At 39.2% G+C, this 13,847-nt stretch overlaps 1 protein-coding gene across 9 annotated transcripts in view; it reads left to right on the top strand.

Annotated features, from left to right (window-relative positions):
• The window catches only part of RBMS3 (RNA binding motif single stranded interacting protein 3), an 817,329-nt gene that overhangs the window by 228,788 nt on the left and 574,694 nt on the right, over positions 1 to 13,847 (top strand). For all 9 annotated transcript variants that reach the window (XM_049870948.1, XM_049870956.1, XM_049870954.1 and 6 more), the window contains exon 3: positions 4,345 to 4,403. In XM_049870948.1, the coding sequence (XP_049726905.1) occupies positions 4,345 to 4,403 (59 nt within the window). The remainder of the gene's footprint in view (positions 1 to 4,344; positions 4,404 to 13,847) is intronic.

Here is a 13,847-nt window from a genome sequence, read left to right as displayed (position 1 = left end):
GAACTGCCCCATAGGGTTTCCAAAGAGCAGCTAGTGTATTTGAACTGTTGACGTTTTGGTTAGAAGCTAAGCTCTTAACCACTGTGCCACCAGGGCTCCAGTATTGTAATACTTTCTGGTAAGTAAAATTCTTTTTTTATTTTCCAAGAAAGGTACTCTTTTCCATAAGAAAGCATTTGACTTCTTTTAGCTGTAAAAACAAAAAGGATAGCCATTTTGTACATAGACTAATTTTAATAAAGGAGATGACGTCTTTTTAATATTCATATATTAGGGTAACGTGCACACCATAGGTTAAAAGTTCAATTGTGACATGTAATTCACTATGAAATGTAGTAATTGTTTAATTTCCTCTCTAAAAGACACCCACCCCAGTGCCGTCGTAAATTTTAATTTTGAAGGCGCTTGTATAAAATTTCAGGAGTAGCTTTTGAAACCAATTAAGAAGGATTTTTGTCTTAAGGGTTCGTACGCCTGATGTGAGGTAGTAATAAATGTTCTGAATTCTTTCTTTCTCTGGTGTTTACCTCTCACATACTCTATTAACGGTGCCTTGTGTGAAAAGAAAGGTTCAGCAAAAGGTCTTTTTCTTCTTTTTGTTTCTACCCTGTTTTATGCCCATGGGCTGCCCAAACAAAACACTGCAAAGTGGGTGGCTTTAAAGAAAAGAAACTTATTTTCTTACAATTCTGGGGGCTAGAAATTCAAATCAGGTTATTGGTGTGTCAGTTCCCTCTGAGGGCTTTGAGAGAGGACTGTTCCACGCCTGTCTGCTAGTTCTGATGGCTGCAGGCAAACCTTGGTATTTCTTTGCTGCTTATAGCTACATCCACCTCCGTCTTCACATGGTGGCTGCCTTCCCTCTGTACTCTTTGCCATCAAGTCAGTTCTGACTCATAATGACCCTGTACAACAGAGTAGAGCCGCCCATAGGGTTTCTTAGAAGCAACTGGTGGATTCGAAATGCCGACCTTTTGGTTAGTAGCTGAGTTCTTAACCACTGAGCCACCAGGTGTGCCTCACTTTTTATAAGACCATTCAGAAGGGATTAGCAGCCACCCTATTCTAGTATGACACGGGCAACTTAACTGATAACATCTGCAAAGAAAAACCCCATTGCCCAAAACAAAGTCATATTTATAAACACATATCTTTTTGGGGAAATTCAAAGCCCATAACATTCTCTAAAATACATACAATATTACAAATGTTTCCTTGCCTGAAAAGCCCAAACTTAGTGAACTTCACTGCTGGTTAGTGGGTATAGTGGTATGTACTTTGAGCCAGTGTCTACCGAAGAGACTGTTAAAATATTGTTCTGTTTCTCTGTTTATTTTACCAAAAGAGAAACCTTTAGGATGAAAGAGAGACGTGTATGTGTGTGTGTGTAGAGAGGGAGATAGAGATTTGGGCGGTTGTGGACTTGTGTGGTAAAGGCGTGAGGTAATAAACAATTTTGTAATACAAAACAAAAAAGGCTTTGAACCTACTAGCATTTGTGTGATTAGGTATAGGGAAAATATAGTTAACAAATTCCCTAACAGTAAAAATAACAATGTAAACTGTAAATGTAAACCTTTAGGAATTAGTTTTGCTTGCCAAATGTCTTAGTGGGAAATCTTGACAAAGTAATTTTTTAAGTTGTCATTTGGAACAGAACCCTTACCCCCTTTTCATAGCATTCTTACTGACCTTGGGGAAGGTCAAGGGCTGGAGACGTTTTGAAATAGCAGATTGCAGGAAGAAAGTAATTGGAAGAAGAGCTAGCTTTTAATGAGCACTTAATCTTGCCAGCCACTGTGCAGGGAACTTTAAATAAACCCCATTTAACCCTTACAACTCTATGAGGTGCACACACACACACACAATAATTGCCATGTTATAGGTGAAAAAACGATTCGAAGAACAGATACAACTTAAGCCACTGTGCAGGGAACTTTAAATAAACCCCATTTAACACTTACAACTCTATGAGGTGCACACACACACACACACACACACACACACAATAATTGCCATGTTATAGGTGAAAAAACGATTCAAAGAACAGATACAACTTAGCCTGAACAAATATACCCAGGCAGAGTGGGGAGTTGAACCATGGAACTCTAGCACCACAGCATGTGCTTTTAACCACTGTACTACATTGTCCCTGGAGTCCAATATCTGAATTCCAAAATACTTGAAAGCTAATTGATTCAGAAGATTTGATATATGTAACTTCTCTTTGGTAAAGACAACATGTAATAGTCAAGTCTTTTACAGAACTCAAGAATCCCATATTCAAATCCCTGCTATAACTTTAACAAATTATGGGATTTCCATCAAGTTACTGATTTTTTTTTTTTTAGATCACGCTCTCTTCATATGCAACGAAGTAATGAAAAAATTCAGCCCTAGCGTTTTTTGATTTAGTTGACTGTAGAGTTACAATGCATGCAAACGCTGGACCAGAATGCTCCTTAGAAGCAAGGATGGCAAGACTCTGCCTCACATACTTCTGACATCTTATCAGAAGGGACCAGTCCCTGGAGGAGGACATCATGCTTAGTAAAGTAGAGGGTCAGCGAAAAAGAGGAAGGCCCTCAATGAGATGGGTTGAAATAATGACTGCAACAATGGGCTCAAGCATAATAACGATTGTGAGGATAGCGCAGAACAGGGCAGTGTTTCGCTCTGTTGTATGTAGGGTCACTACGAGTTAGAACTGACTCCACCATACCCAGTAACACCAAGAGCAGAGTTATAATAGCACAGGAAAGGCAGTGATAAAAGGAATGAAATTCCCGGAAATGTCGGAGTTATCCTCACAATATCTGCTCAATTCGGTGTTGGAAATCTCCATCCCTGGTGGTACAGTGGTTAAGAGCTCAGCTGGTAACCAAAAGGCCAGCAGTTCGAGTCTACCAGCCATTCCATGGAAACCTTATGAGGCAGTTTTTCTCTGTCCTGTAGCGTGGCTATGAGTCAGAATTGACTGGATGGCAACGGGTTTGATTTGGTTTTTCAACAGTTCAAAAGAGCTTTAGTGATGTATTAAAAGACGATTAAAAATGCTAAAGAAGAATTGGCAATAGGAAGCTTGGCTCATTAAAAAAATGGAATTTTCAGTATTTGTCATATGTTCTTATACTTACTTTGGAACACAGAATTTTTTTTTTTTTTAATGCTAAATATTTTGTGAGCATGGCTGATACCTTTAACATAATATGACTTGTTAAAACTTGGTACTTGGATTTGCATCATAACTTTGGCATTCAGAAACATTGCAGAGTCCTAAAGAATGGATTTTCGAGAACATCGTCTTCAGTCCTATAATTTTATACGTAAGAAAGCTAGAGATTAAAGGTATTGAGTGCCTTCCCCAAATTACCCGTCATTTTAAAATGAAAGCCTAAACTAAGTTTTCTGCAAGAGATAATAAAATAAATGAGTATATAGGTACGGTGTATGTAGGTAATTATAGTAGAGACTTTGTTGTAATGCAAAGTACCTTTGGATAAACTGTAGCATTCATTTATGTATTTAGTAAATTTATTAAGCTCCTGTAGTGTCATATATAGGAGCCCTAGTGGTACAATTGTTAAATGCTCAGCTGCTAATCCGAAGGCCAGAGACTCGAGCCTACTAGCTGCTCTGCTAGCGAAGATACCTGTGATCTGCTCCTGTGAAGATTATAGCCTAGGAAACCCTATCGAGCAGTTCTACTCTGTCCTATACATTGCTATGAGTTGGAATCGACTTGTCAGCACACAACAACCAGACAACACAGTGTCAGACGTTGATAATACAAGACTCAGGCGTTATTCTTAGTTAACTTATCATCTGTTTTTAATAGCAAAAAGATGTCCATTTTGTCCTGGGAGCACTACTAGGAAATCTCATCATCTTGCTTAACCTTCCTTCAAATCCTGATGTATGAATAGTACAGTTTCCATGTTCACAGGTGAAAAAACTGTGGTTTGGAGAAGTTAGGTAGGCTGTCCAGGGTTACAACAGTAGATAAGACCAGAGCTGGATGTAAACCCAGGTCAGCCTGGCACCAAGGTCTGTGCTTTCTTTCTTGAATCCACGGGGTGCACAGGCATTCCCCTTTCAGCCAGCTATGACAGCCTGATGGGTTTGTTTTTTAAGGCTCACCCCAGTGCTTAGGTAGGAAAGCACGTTCCTGAGTTAGCAAGAAGAACTGGTGAAGAGAGATCATCCGGGTATGACTTGGGAATGCAGAAGGTGTTTTCTGGGTTTATTCCTGCTCAATTGTATGTGCACCCATGTTCATGAAGCTGTTTTAAGTGTCTGGGAGTTATAATAACATGGATTTTTTTCCCGCTCTCTCTCTTTTAGGTATGGAAAAATTGTATCTACAAAGGCAATTCTGGACAAAAACACAAATCAGTGCAAAGGTATGTGTAAGGGCATTTTCCCCTGAGCTCCCATCGGTGTCGTTTGGTTGACATCTTCTCCGTTACAGAGGTCCAGGCGTTGGCTGCCCCATGAACGTAACGTACGGTATATGGCCAACCTCTCTAATAACGCCTATGCTTTAATGAGTTGTATTTCCAGTAACACTGCTCATTAATTTTTTTCATTAACAAACAAAATGAAAATCACAAATCAGAACAAGTATCAAATTGTTTCAGTGTAAAACTAAATTGCCTTCTAACAACTTGGGGTTGTCTGACTTGAATGATATCATCAGTGATGCAAATTGATTTCCTATATAAAAATGAGGAACTCTTGGGAAACATTTGCCATGCAAAACATGTTTTAATTTCTCTGTTCTTTAAAGCTTTAGCAACACTGGTTGACTAGGAATGAGTTTACTGATAGGTCTATTGTGTCTGAGCCTTGGCTACAAGCACCTCATGGGACCTCCGAGTTGCTATCTTATTCAGTCAGACTTTTCTTTCCCCTCGGAAAATATTTCTGAAGTCATTTGACTGTATCTGTGGCTCATGTGTCTTTGTGTCTGGGAATTTCATACTCTTTTATGGGTTGCATTAAATAATTTGTGAAATCTATATGGCCTGTCTTCCATGGCTTAGTTCTTAGTGGAAAATTGGAATGCCTCTTGTAACATATGTTGTTTTTCCTCTAATTCAGCTTTTGTGGTAATACTGGAATCAAGATCTATGTCAAAGCCAAAATAATTCTAAATATGGGCAATTCCCCTATTTCACATACAAATATAATGTACACAAGTATTAGAGAAGAATATCCCTAAATTGCAAATATATCCTAGCTTACTTAGGGGATGGTAGTAAGATTCAATTCAGCATTAAAAAAAAAAAAAAAAGTTTTCTGTATCTCCTATAAAATTAGAAATGCATTAAATACTAGGAGACGAAGAATACTAATGTGTAGTTTCTAGCATCTAACATTTCAATTTCTCCCTGAAAAGGAAACCACGTGCATAATCATCCTCGTATACCTGGGAGCGTAACAGAGGTAACTGTAACAGGTACACACAGAATACCGTGAGGGAGGAATATGGAGATGCCTTTTGGGACATGAAGTTGATGTACCCAGGCAAGACAGAATGGATGAACTTGGGAAAGGGTGATGTTCAGGAGAAAGAATGTCTTTCAGGAACAGTTATTAGACCCATGTAACTGGAGTTAAAAAAAAAAATGCTTAGGAAAGGATATTGATAGAAAGTTGGAAAGGGTCAAGATTTTGGAGTCTTCTGTCATCCTTGATATCTTGAATGTAATTTGTGACGCGACATGGACCTCTCAATAGTTTTTGGAGCTGACATGATGTGATCGTTATCTGTTTTAAAAAGTTATTTTAGCAAAAGTGAGTGAAATTGATTTATAAGTGGAAAAACTGGAGGCAGAAAAACAGTGTAGACTTTATAGTCGTAGTTCAGGAGGAAAATGATGGAGTCACACAGGCTCCATTATGAGAGTTGTCAAAGGTAAAATTGTTAGACTTGCTAATTTTGTTGCTCTCAGACATGTCCAACACATTTCCAAAGTCTTTTGGTTAAAAATCTCTATAGGAATGACCAGACAAAATTGAGACCCCCAAGTCAGGCAGTCAATAATATTATTTGAGTGCCAATCAGAGGCACAAATGCTTTCGTGGGCAAGTGACACCTGTAAACCTTAGCAGATTTCATTATGTGTCTGATAATTGGAGTGGTCAGTATGAAGGTGTCCTTGTCTAGGCAAAGTTTTGCTCAAGAACCCAGATATCTCATTACTGGACAATAGTGGAGAGTACAAAGTGTAGATGTCAGCTTGGAAAAATTGTTCTTTTACATAACTGTGATGGTTTAGAGAGGGATGTAACTGAAAAAGAGTGGTCATGGTTTCCTAAGCACGTTACGTCTGGCAGTGAAGTGCCGATCTGAACAGAGCATACTGTGCGTATTCCTGTCTCAGCTCCTAGCACCTCTACCCACATTTTCTTATAACTGCTTATTTAATTCTCTCTCCCCAAAGAGACTTTTAAACTCCACAAAGGTGGCCTCTGTAATCTGAATTACTTATCTCCAACATGGGGTGTGTACAGAGCAGTGCTCGGCTGTCTCTTAGGGGTGCTAGAAGAAAATACAGTAAAAGCTGCAAAAGCCGGAACCTGTGGAAGGTGGAAACCTGTCAGAGAAGGAAAACTCAAAATATTTCCCACGAAAACGAGTGATAGAAAAGTGGTAAGACTGTACCTTGTCCAAAGTGGAAGACTTGCAATACCTGGAAAAACAAGACAGTTCCATTGAATTACCGCTCTCTCAGGTTTCACTGTAGTAGAACTCGTATCCCTGTTTTTGTATCAATCTTTCTGTGTATTTCTTGTACTGTATATATTGGTATAATTTTGCAAATACATATGTTTTCAATAAAAATAATTGGACTTGCCACTATGAAATATTTTGCATTCATGGGATTTAAAAATAAATTGGAGGCCACTGGAGTCGAACATAACATGAAAGAGGAAAAGAAGGAGAGAGAGAAGGAGAGAAGAAAGGGATACAGAAAGGGAGGAAGGAACAAGGGAAAGAACCATGCAAACACAAAGGGCAATCATTTCAAAGAAGGAGAGCTAAAATATGATTTTAAGGAAGGGCATAGGGCCTGTTCAGGTGCCTTGGTTGTGCAATGGTTAGGCACACAGCTGTGAACCAAGAAGTTGGCAGTTCAAGCCCACCCACAGCTCCATAGCAGAAAAGACCTGATAATCTGCTTCCACAAAAGTTAAAGCCTAGATAGAAAACCCTATGCAGTAATTCTGCTCTGTCACTTTGTCACTAAGCTTTGAAATCAACTCGATGGCACCTAACAACAGCAACAGCAACACAGAGCCTGCTAGAACTTTTGCCTTGAGGGCAATGTGAAGAAGGCAGTCTGATTCTGTGGCCATTATACACACATAAACGCCTCTGGATACCTTTTTGGCCCCAGCATTTGGGGCCTGTGCTTAGCAGTAGTAATGCTGAATCAACACCACAATTCAAAGGCGGCAACTCTTCTTCGGTCTTCCTTATTCATTGTCCAGCTTTCACATGCGTATGATGTGAATGAAAATACCATGGCTTGGGTCAGGCGCACCTTAGTCCTCAAGGTGACATCTTTGCTCTTCAACACTTTGAAGAGGTCCTTTGCAGCAGATTTGCCCAATGCAATGCATCTTTTGATTTCTTGACTTCTGCTTCCATGGCTATTGATTGTAGATCCAAGTAAAATGAAATCCTGAATTGTGGTGTTGGCGAAGAATATTGAATATACCATGGACTGCCAAAAGAACAAACAAGCCTGTCTTGGAAGAAGTGCGGCCGGAATGCTCCTTAGAGGCAAGGATGGCGAGACTGTACCTTACATACTTTGGACATGTTGTCAGGAGGGATCAGTCCCTGGAGAAGGACATCATGCTTGGCAGAGTACAGGGTCAGTGGAAAAGAGGAAGACCCTCAACGAGGTGGATTGACACAGTGACTGCAGCAATGAGCTCAAGCATAACAACGATTGTAGGGATGGCTCAGGCTGGGGCAGTGTTTTGTTCTGTTGTGCATAGGGTCGCTATGAGTCAGAACCCACTCGACGGCACCTAACAACAACAACAACAATGGTTACAAGAAGAAATGCAATACAATTAGGAAGAGATAGCAGCTACACATATGGAAAAATGTTATACATTAAAACTTGGGAAAACTGGAAACTGTGTAAAGCAGAAACCTGTCAGAGAAGGAAAACTCAAATATTTTTCAGTAATAGAGAGCAGTAGCTAAGTGTTAAGACTGCACCTTGTCAAAGGTGGAAAACTTGAGAGACTTGGAAAAGCAGGGTAGTCCTGTTGAGTTCTGGCTCTCACTGGTTTCGCTGTAGTTGTTAATGATAACCATGGGATCAATGGGCTGAGGTTGGGAGGAAGATACAAGGCCATCCAGCGGTTCAAGGAACTGCTGGGACAGGGTATCGAGATGATCATCTAAGTGTTTATTGAAATAGCCAAGAATTGAAACAGGTGTAGTATCAGAAAAAGTGAGTGATCCACAAAGCATGGTGGAGAAATAACAGTAATGATACCAAGGATCAATACATAATGGAGAGTAACCAAGACTGGTTGGTTATAAAATATGATGACATGAAGTTTTAATTTGGAGATTTTAGGTAGGATTGGAACCATACTAAGGTAAAGCAATGAAGACTCATTCTAATGAGAGGAGGGATGTGAGAAGAAAAAAAAAATTGAGTGGGCTACAGGGGAAGTAGTATTCTCAAGGAAAGTTAGGTTATGATTTGAAAAATGCAAATTAAAGCATTTGCAGGGATAATTTATACCTATTCAAGTCATAAACCATATAAAATAAAGACCATCTAGTGCCGGTGACTGTGTGGCTGGTTCATCTGCTCTTCATTAGTACCATGCTCAACTGGTAGAGCAGTTAAAAAAAGTCAGGAGGGAAAGAGCAATAAGAGACATACCATAGATGCTAGTAATTCTCCTGAGGACATTCCCCGAATATTTTATGCAAACATTAAAAAATACCCCGGTGGCATAGTGGTTAAGTGCTATGGCTGCTAACCAAAGGGTCGGCAGTTCGAATCTGCCAGGTGCTCCTTGGAAGCTCTATGGGGCAGTTCTACTCTGTGCTATAGGGTCGCTATGAGTCAGAATCAACTTGACGGTACTGGGTTTTTATTAAAAAATAAGTATGAGTATCCTTTTATCCTCTATACAAAAAAAAAAAAGGAAACATCCAAAATCTAGCTTTAGAAAAATAATTCAGTAACTTATGGAGCATATATAACTATATGTAGTCCCTAAAATTATAGTCATGAGGACAAAAGACCATGTGAAACCCTGGCAAATGATTACTGTCTGGATTTAAATAGATATAAAACCAAAAAAAAAAAAAACCTCTTGCCCTCAAGTCGCTTCCAACTCATAGCAACCCTATAGGACAGAGTAGAACTGCCCCATAGAGTTTCCAAGGAGTGCCTGGTGGATTCAAACTGCTGACCTTTTGGTTAATAGCCATAGCACTTAACCACTATGCCACCAGGGTTTCCAAATGAGTATAGAAGAGTATGAAATAATATGTGCAATAAATACAGAACTGTGTGAATTAGTTGAGAGTCAGTTTCGTCCATGATTATAACTGTGGTGGAGTCAGATTACCCGGTTTGAATACTACTTTTTTACTTGGTAGCTGCATAAACTGATGGAAATGACTCAGTCTTGCCACATCTCTGTTTTCTCAGCTATAAAATGGGGGTAACAATAGAACGTAACTCATATGGTTGTGATGATTAAATGAGTTAATACGGGGGGAATACTTGACAATACCTTGTGTTAGTTGTTATATAAAATGTCTGCAGTGTTCAGCAAAACAAAAATATCTGTGTAAAGGTGTTGGAATTGCGAGTGTCATTGTTATCTATACATTTCTCCAAATCTGTTATGTTGTCTTTTCAGTCAAAACAAAAAAAAAGAGGCAAAAAAATTACTTGAAAAAGTTGAGCTAGTTTCAACTACATTTTAGTTGTTCTTTCTATGAAACCTGAGTGGCACATGGCTATATGTTTTCTTTGCTTTTGTAAAATGATGTCAGGTGAAAATGCGATGAATTCAGAAAAATGGCAGGTATTACATCTTTAAATAATGGATTATGTTCTTCTTGACCGATTTTGTTTTTTAATTTTAATTTTATTGTACATTAGGTGAAAGCTTACAGTACAAATTAGTTTCCCATTCAAAAATTTACACACAAGTTGTTTTGTGACATTGGTTGCAACCCTCACACTGTGTCAGCGCTCTCCCCTTTTTGCTTTCCATCCCAGGCTCGCCTTGTCCCTTTGTCCAGTTTTCTTGTCCCTTCCTGCCTTTTCGTCTTTGCTCTTAGGCAGGTGTTGCCCATTTGGTCTTATATACTTGATTGACCTAAGAACCAAGTTCCTCACATATGTTATTGTTTATCTTGTAGGCCTGTGTAAACTTTGAGCCCTGGTAGCGCAATGCTTAAGAGCTTGACTGCTAACCAAAAGGTCGGCAGTTCGAATCTACCAGCCTGCTCCTTGGAAACCCTGTGGGGCAGTTCTACTCTGTCCTATTGGGTCACTATGAGTTAGAACTGACTCAACAACAATGGGTTTTTTAATCTTTGGCTGAAAGATGGACTTCAGTGGTGGTTTCAGTTCTGAGTTAAAAGGGTAGCCTGGGGCCATAGTCTCGGGTTCCTCCAGTCTCTGTTAGACCAGGAAGCCTGTTTGTGTGTGTGTGTGTGTGTGAGAGAGAGAGAGATTTTGAATTTTGCTCTACATTTTTCCCCTGTTCTGTCAGAGACTCTCCATTGTGATCCCTGTCAGAGTGGCCGGTGGTGGTAGCTGGGCACTGTCTAGTTGTACCAGGCTCAGGCTGGTGGAGGTTGTGGTTCATGTGATCCACTAGCCTTTTGGACTAATATTTTCCCCATGTCTTTGGTTTTCTTCATTCTCGTTTGCTCTGGACAGGATGGGACCAACAGATGTATCTTATATGACCACTTGCAAGTTTTTAAGACACTAGACGCTACTCATCAAAGTAGGATGTAGAACATTTTCTTTATGAACTATGTGATGCCATTTGACCTAGATGTCCTCCACGACCATAGTCCCCAGCCCTCACCCCCAGTAACTTGGTCCCTCAAGGTGTTTGGATGTGTCTAGGAAGCTTCTATGACTTTGCCTTGGTCAAGTTGTGCTGACTTTCCCTATATTGTATGTTGTCTTTCCCTTCACCAAAGTTAACACTTGTCTGCTATCTAGTTAGTGATTTCCCCTCCCCACCCCTCCCATACCTTGTAACCGTTGAAGATTATTTTTTTCTTTGTGTAAACGTTTTCTTGTGTTTTGTAATAGTGGTCTCATACAATATTCATCCTTTTGTGATTGACTTATCTCACTCAGCATAATGCCCTCCAGATTCACCCATGTTGTGAGATGCTTTGAGGATTCATCATTGTTCTTTATCATTGTATACTATGCCATTGTGTGTATGTACCATAATTTGTTTATCCATTCATCTGTTGATGGGCATTTAGGTTGTTTCTATCTTTTTTCTATTGTGAATAATGGTGCAATGAACATAGATGTGCATATGTCTATTCATGTCACAGCTTTTATTTCTCTAGGATATATTCCTAAGAGTGGGATTGCTGAGTCATCAGGTATTTCTATATCTAGCTTTTTAGGGAGGCTCCATATCGTTTTCCATAGTGGTTGTACCAATTTACATTCCCACCAGCAGTGCACAATAGTTCCAATCTCCCTGCACCTCTCCAACAGTTGTTATTTTCTGTTTTTTTGATTCCTGCCAGTAATGTTGTGGTGAGATGGTATCTCATTGTAGTTTTGATTTGCATTTCTCTAGTGGCCAATGGAAGCCATCGTGGCAAAGTGGTTAAGAGCTTGGCTTCTCACCAAAGGGCTGGCAGTTCAAATCCACCAGCTGCTCCTTGGAAACCCCATGGGGCAGTTCTACTGTGTCCTATGGAGTTGCTATGAGTCAGAATCTAATCGATGGCTAGTAATTGTGAGCGTTTCCTCATGTGTCTGTTATAAGCCTAAATTTTTTCTTTGGTGAAGTGTCTGTTCATATCCTTCACCCATTTTTTAATCTTAACTGGATTATTTGTCTTTTTCTTGTTGTACTGTTGAAATATTGTCTATGTTTTAGAGATTAGACCCTTGTTGGATATGTCATAGCCAAAAAGTTTTTCCCAGTCTGTAGGTTTTCTTTTTGTGAATTCTTTTGATGAGCATAAATATTTAATTTTTACAAGCTGCCTGTTATCTAGTTTATCTTCTGGTGTTTGTGCATTGTTAGTTATGGTTTGTAATGTATTTATGCCATGTATTAGTGCCCCTAGTGTTGTTCCTGTTTTTCCTTCTATGATCTTAATTGTTTTAGGTTTTATATTTAGGTCTTTGATCTATTTAGAGTTTGTTTTTGTGTATGGTATAAGGTATGGGCCCTGTTTTTTTTTTTTTTTTTTTTTAATAGATGGACATCCAGTTTTGCCAGCACCATTTGTTAAAGAGACTGTCTTTTTCACATTTAGTAGACTTTGGTCCTTTGTCAAAGATCAGCTGACCATAGGTGAATGAATTTATGTCTGGGTCCTCAGTTCTGCTCCTGACCAATGCTTTCTTAAGAAAAGAAATGGAAAAGATGTCAGAGGTGGATTTTTCAAAGACCAGTACGAGAGCAATGAGCCTGTCATTAGAGAAAACAAATCGGATTTAGTCTTTTCAGAGACACTTGCTTCTGAATCATTTGCAACTTTGCCTCCAGACTAAGGCTATAAAATTAAAATGAAATATTATGAAGAGAGGGACTTATTTATTTTTCTTTTTAAAGTATGATATTAATCTACCTTTTCTGACCTGTTGTTCATGCAGCGTATTATATGCAAGATAGTGTTTAGTGAAGAAGAGAAGCTACACATACTAGTGTCTAAATTTAGAGACTTTTTAAAAAAAAGGCATGAAAATTAACCTTGATGTATTAATCTAACTTAACATCTAAAAGAAAGGCTTTTGTTCCCTCCTGCATCCATCCCCTTCACCCCCTATAAGTTTACAGTAGTCTGACCCAGATAAACATTTATACTCACTTCTTGATTCCAGAGGGGGTCACTGGGGACTCTTTCAACATAACCTCTCGTTTTTAAGGTTGTTCTTTCTTGGGTGGTGGCTGCGGCAGCTTTCATTCTGTATAATATGGGAACATAAAACAAAACAGTCACTGCCAGGCCAAAATGGCCAGAAATTACTGAACAAAGCGGGCAACAGCTCCAGATGGAGAGTAATGAAAAACAGACCGCAATTCGTTCAGATATTAAAACACAAGGACTAAATCAGAGCTATTGTACAAGTCACAGAGATTTGCACTGCTTTGTTCCCCCCCCCTGCATGTGTTTTCTTCCTGGGTCCACTATATTTGCTAACTTAAAAATTAAGGAAAAGTAAATGATAGAAGCATTGAAAACAAGGTGTGAATTTACTTGTCTCTGCCTTTTCAGGCTTCTTATATTTGGTTTCCTTTTTTTTTTTTTTTGTCCTCCCTCCCACCCCCCCCTTTTCTATTTCTGACATGCTGTGAGTAATAAGTATACCATAGAAAGATTCCATGCCTAATAGCCATAGGATATAAGAGTAGTTAGTGTGTGCCAAGCATACCAGCTCACTTCTAAGAGGCTGAAATACTCCCTTCTGCCTTTGTTGTCACAGGCTGGTTGAATTGTATTTATGGACGTTTACATTACCCTTAACATTTCACTGGGCCCTTAAAATCAACGTTGAAGACAAGTATCCACAAGTTCTGAAATCATCCGCGAGGGATATCCTTCCTCCTTGATCAAG

Source organism: Elephas maximus, chromosome 27, assembly GCF_024166365.1.
Source record: "Elephas maximus indicus isolate mEleMax1 chromosome 27, mEleMax1 primary haplotype, whole genome shotgun sequence".
In the NCBI taxonomy this organism is placed as follows: domain Eukaryota; kingdom Metazoa; phylum Chordata; class Mammalia; order Proboscidea; family Elephantidae; genus Elephas; species Elephas maximus.
This window is presented reverse-complemented; position numbering and strand designations above follow the sequence as displayed.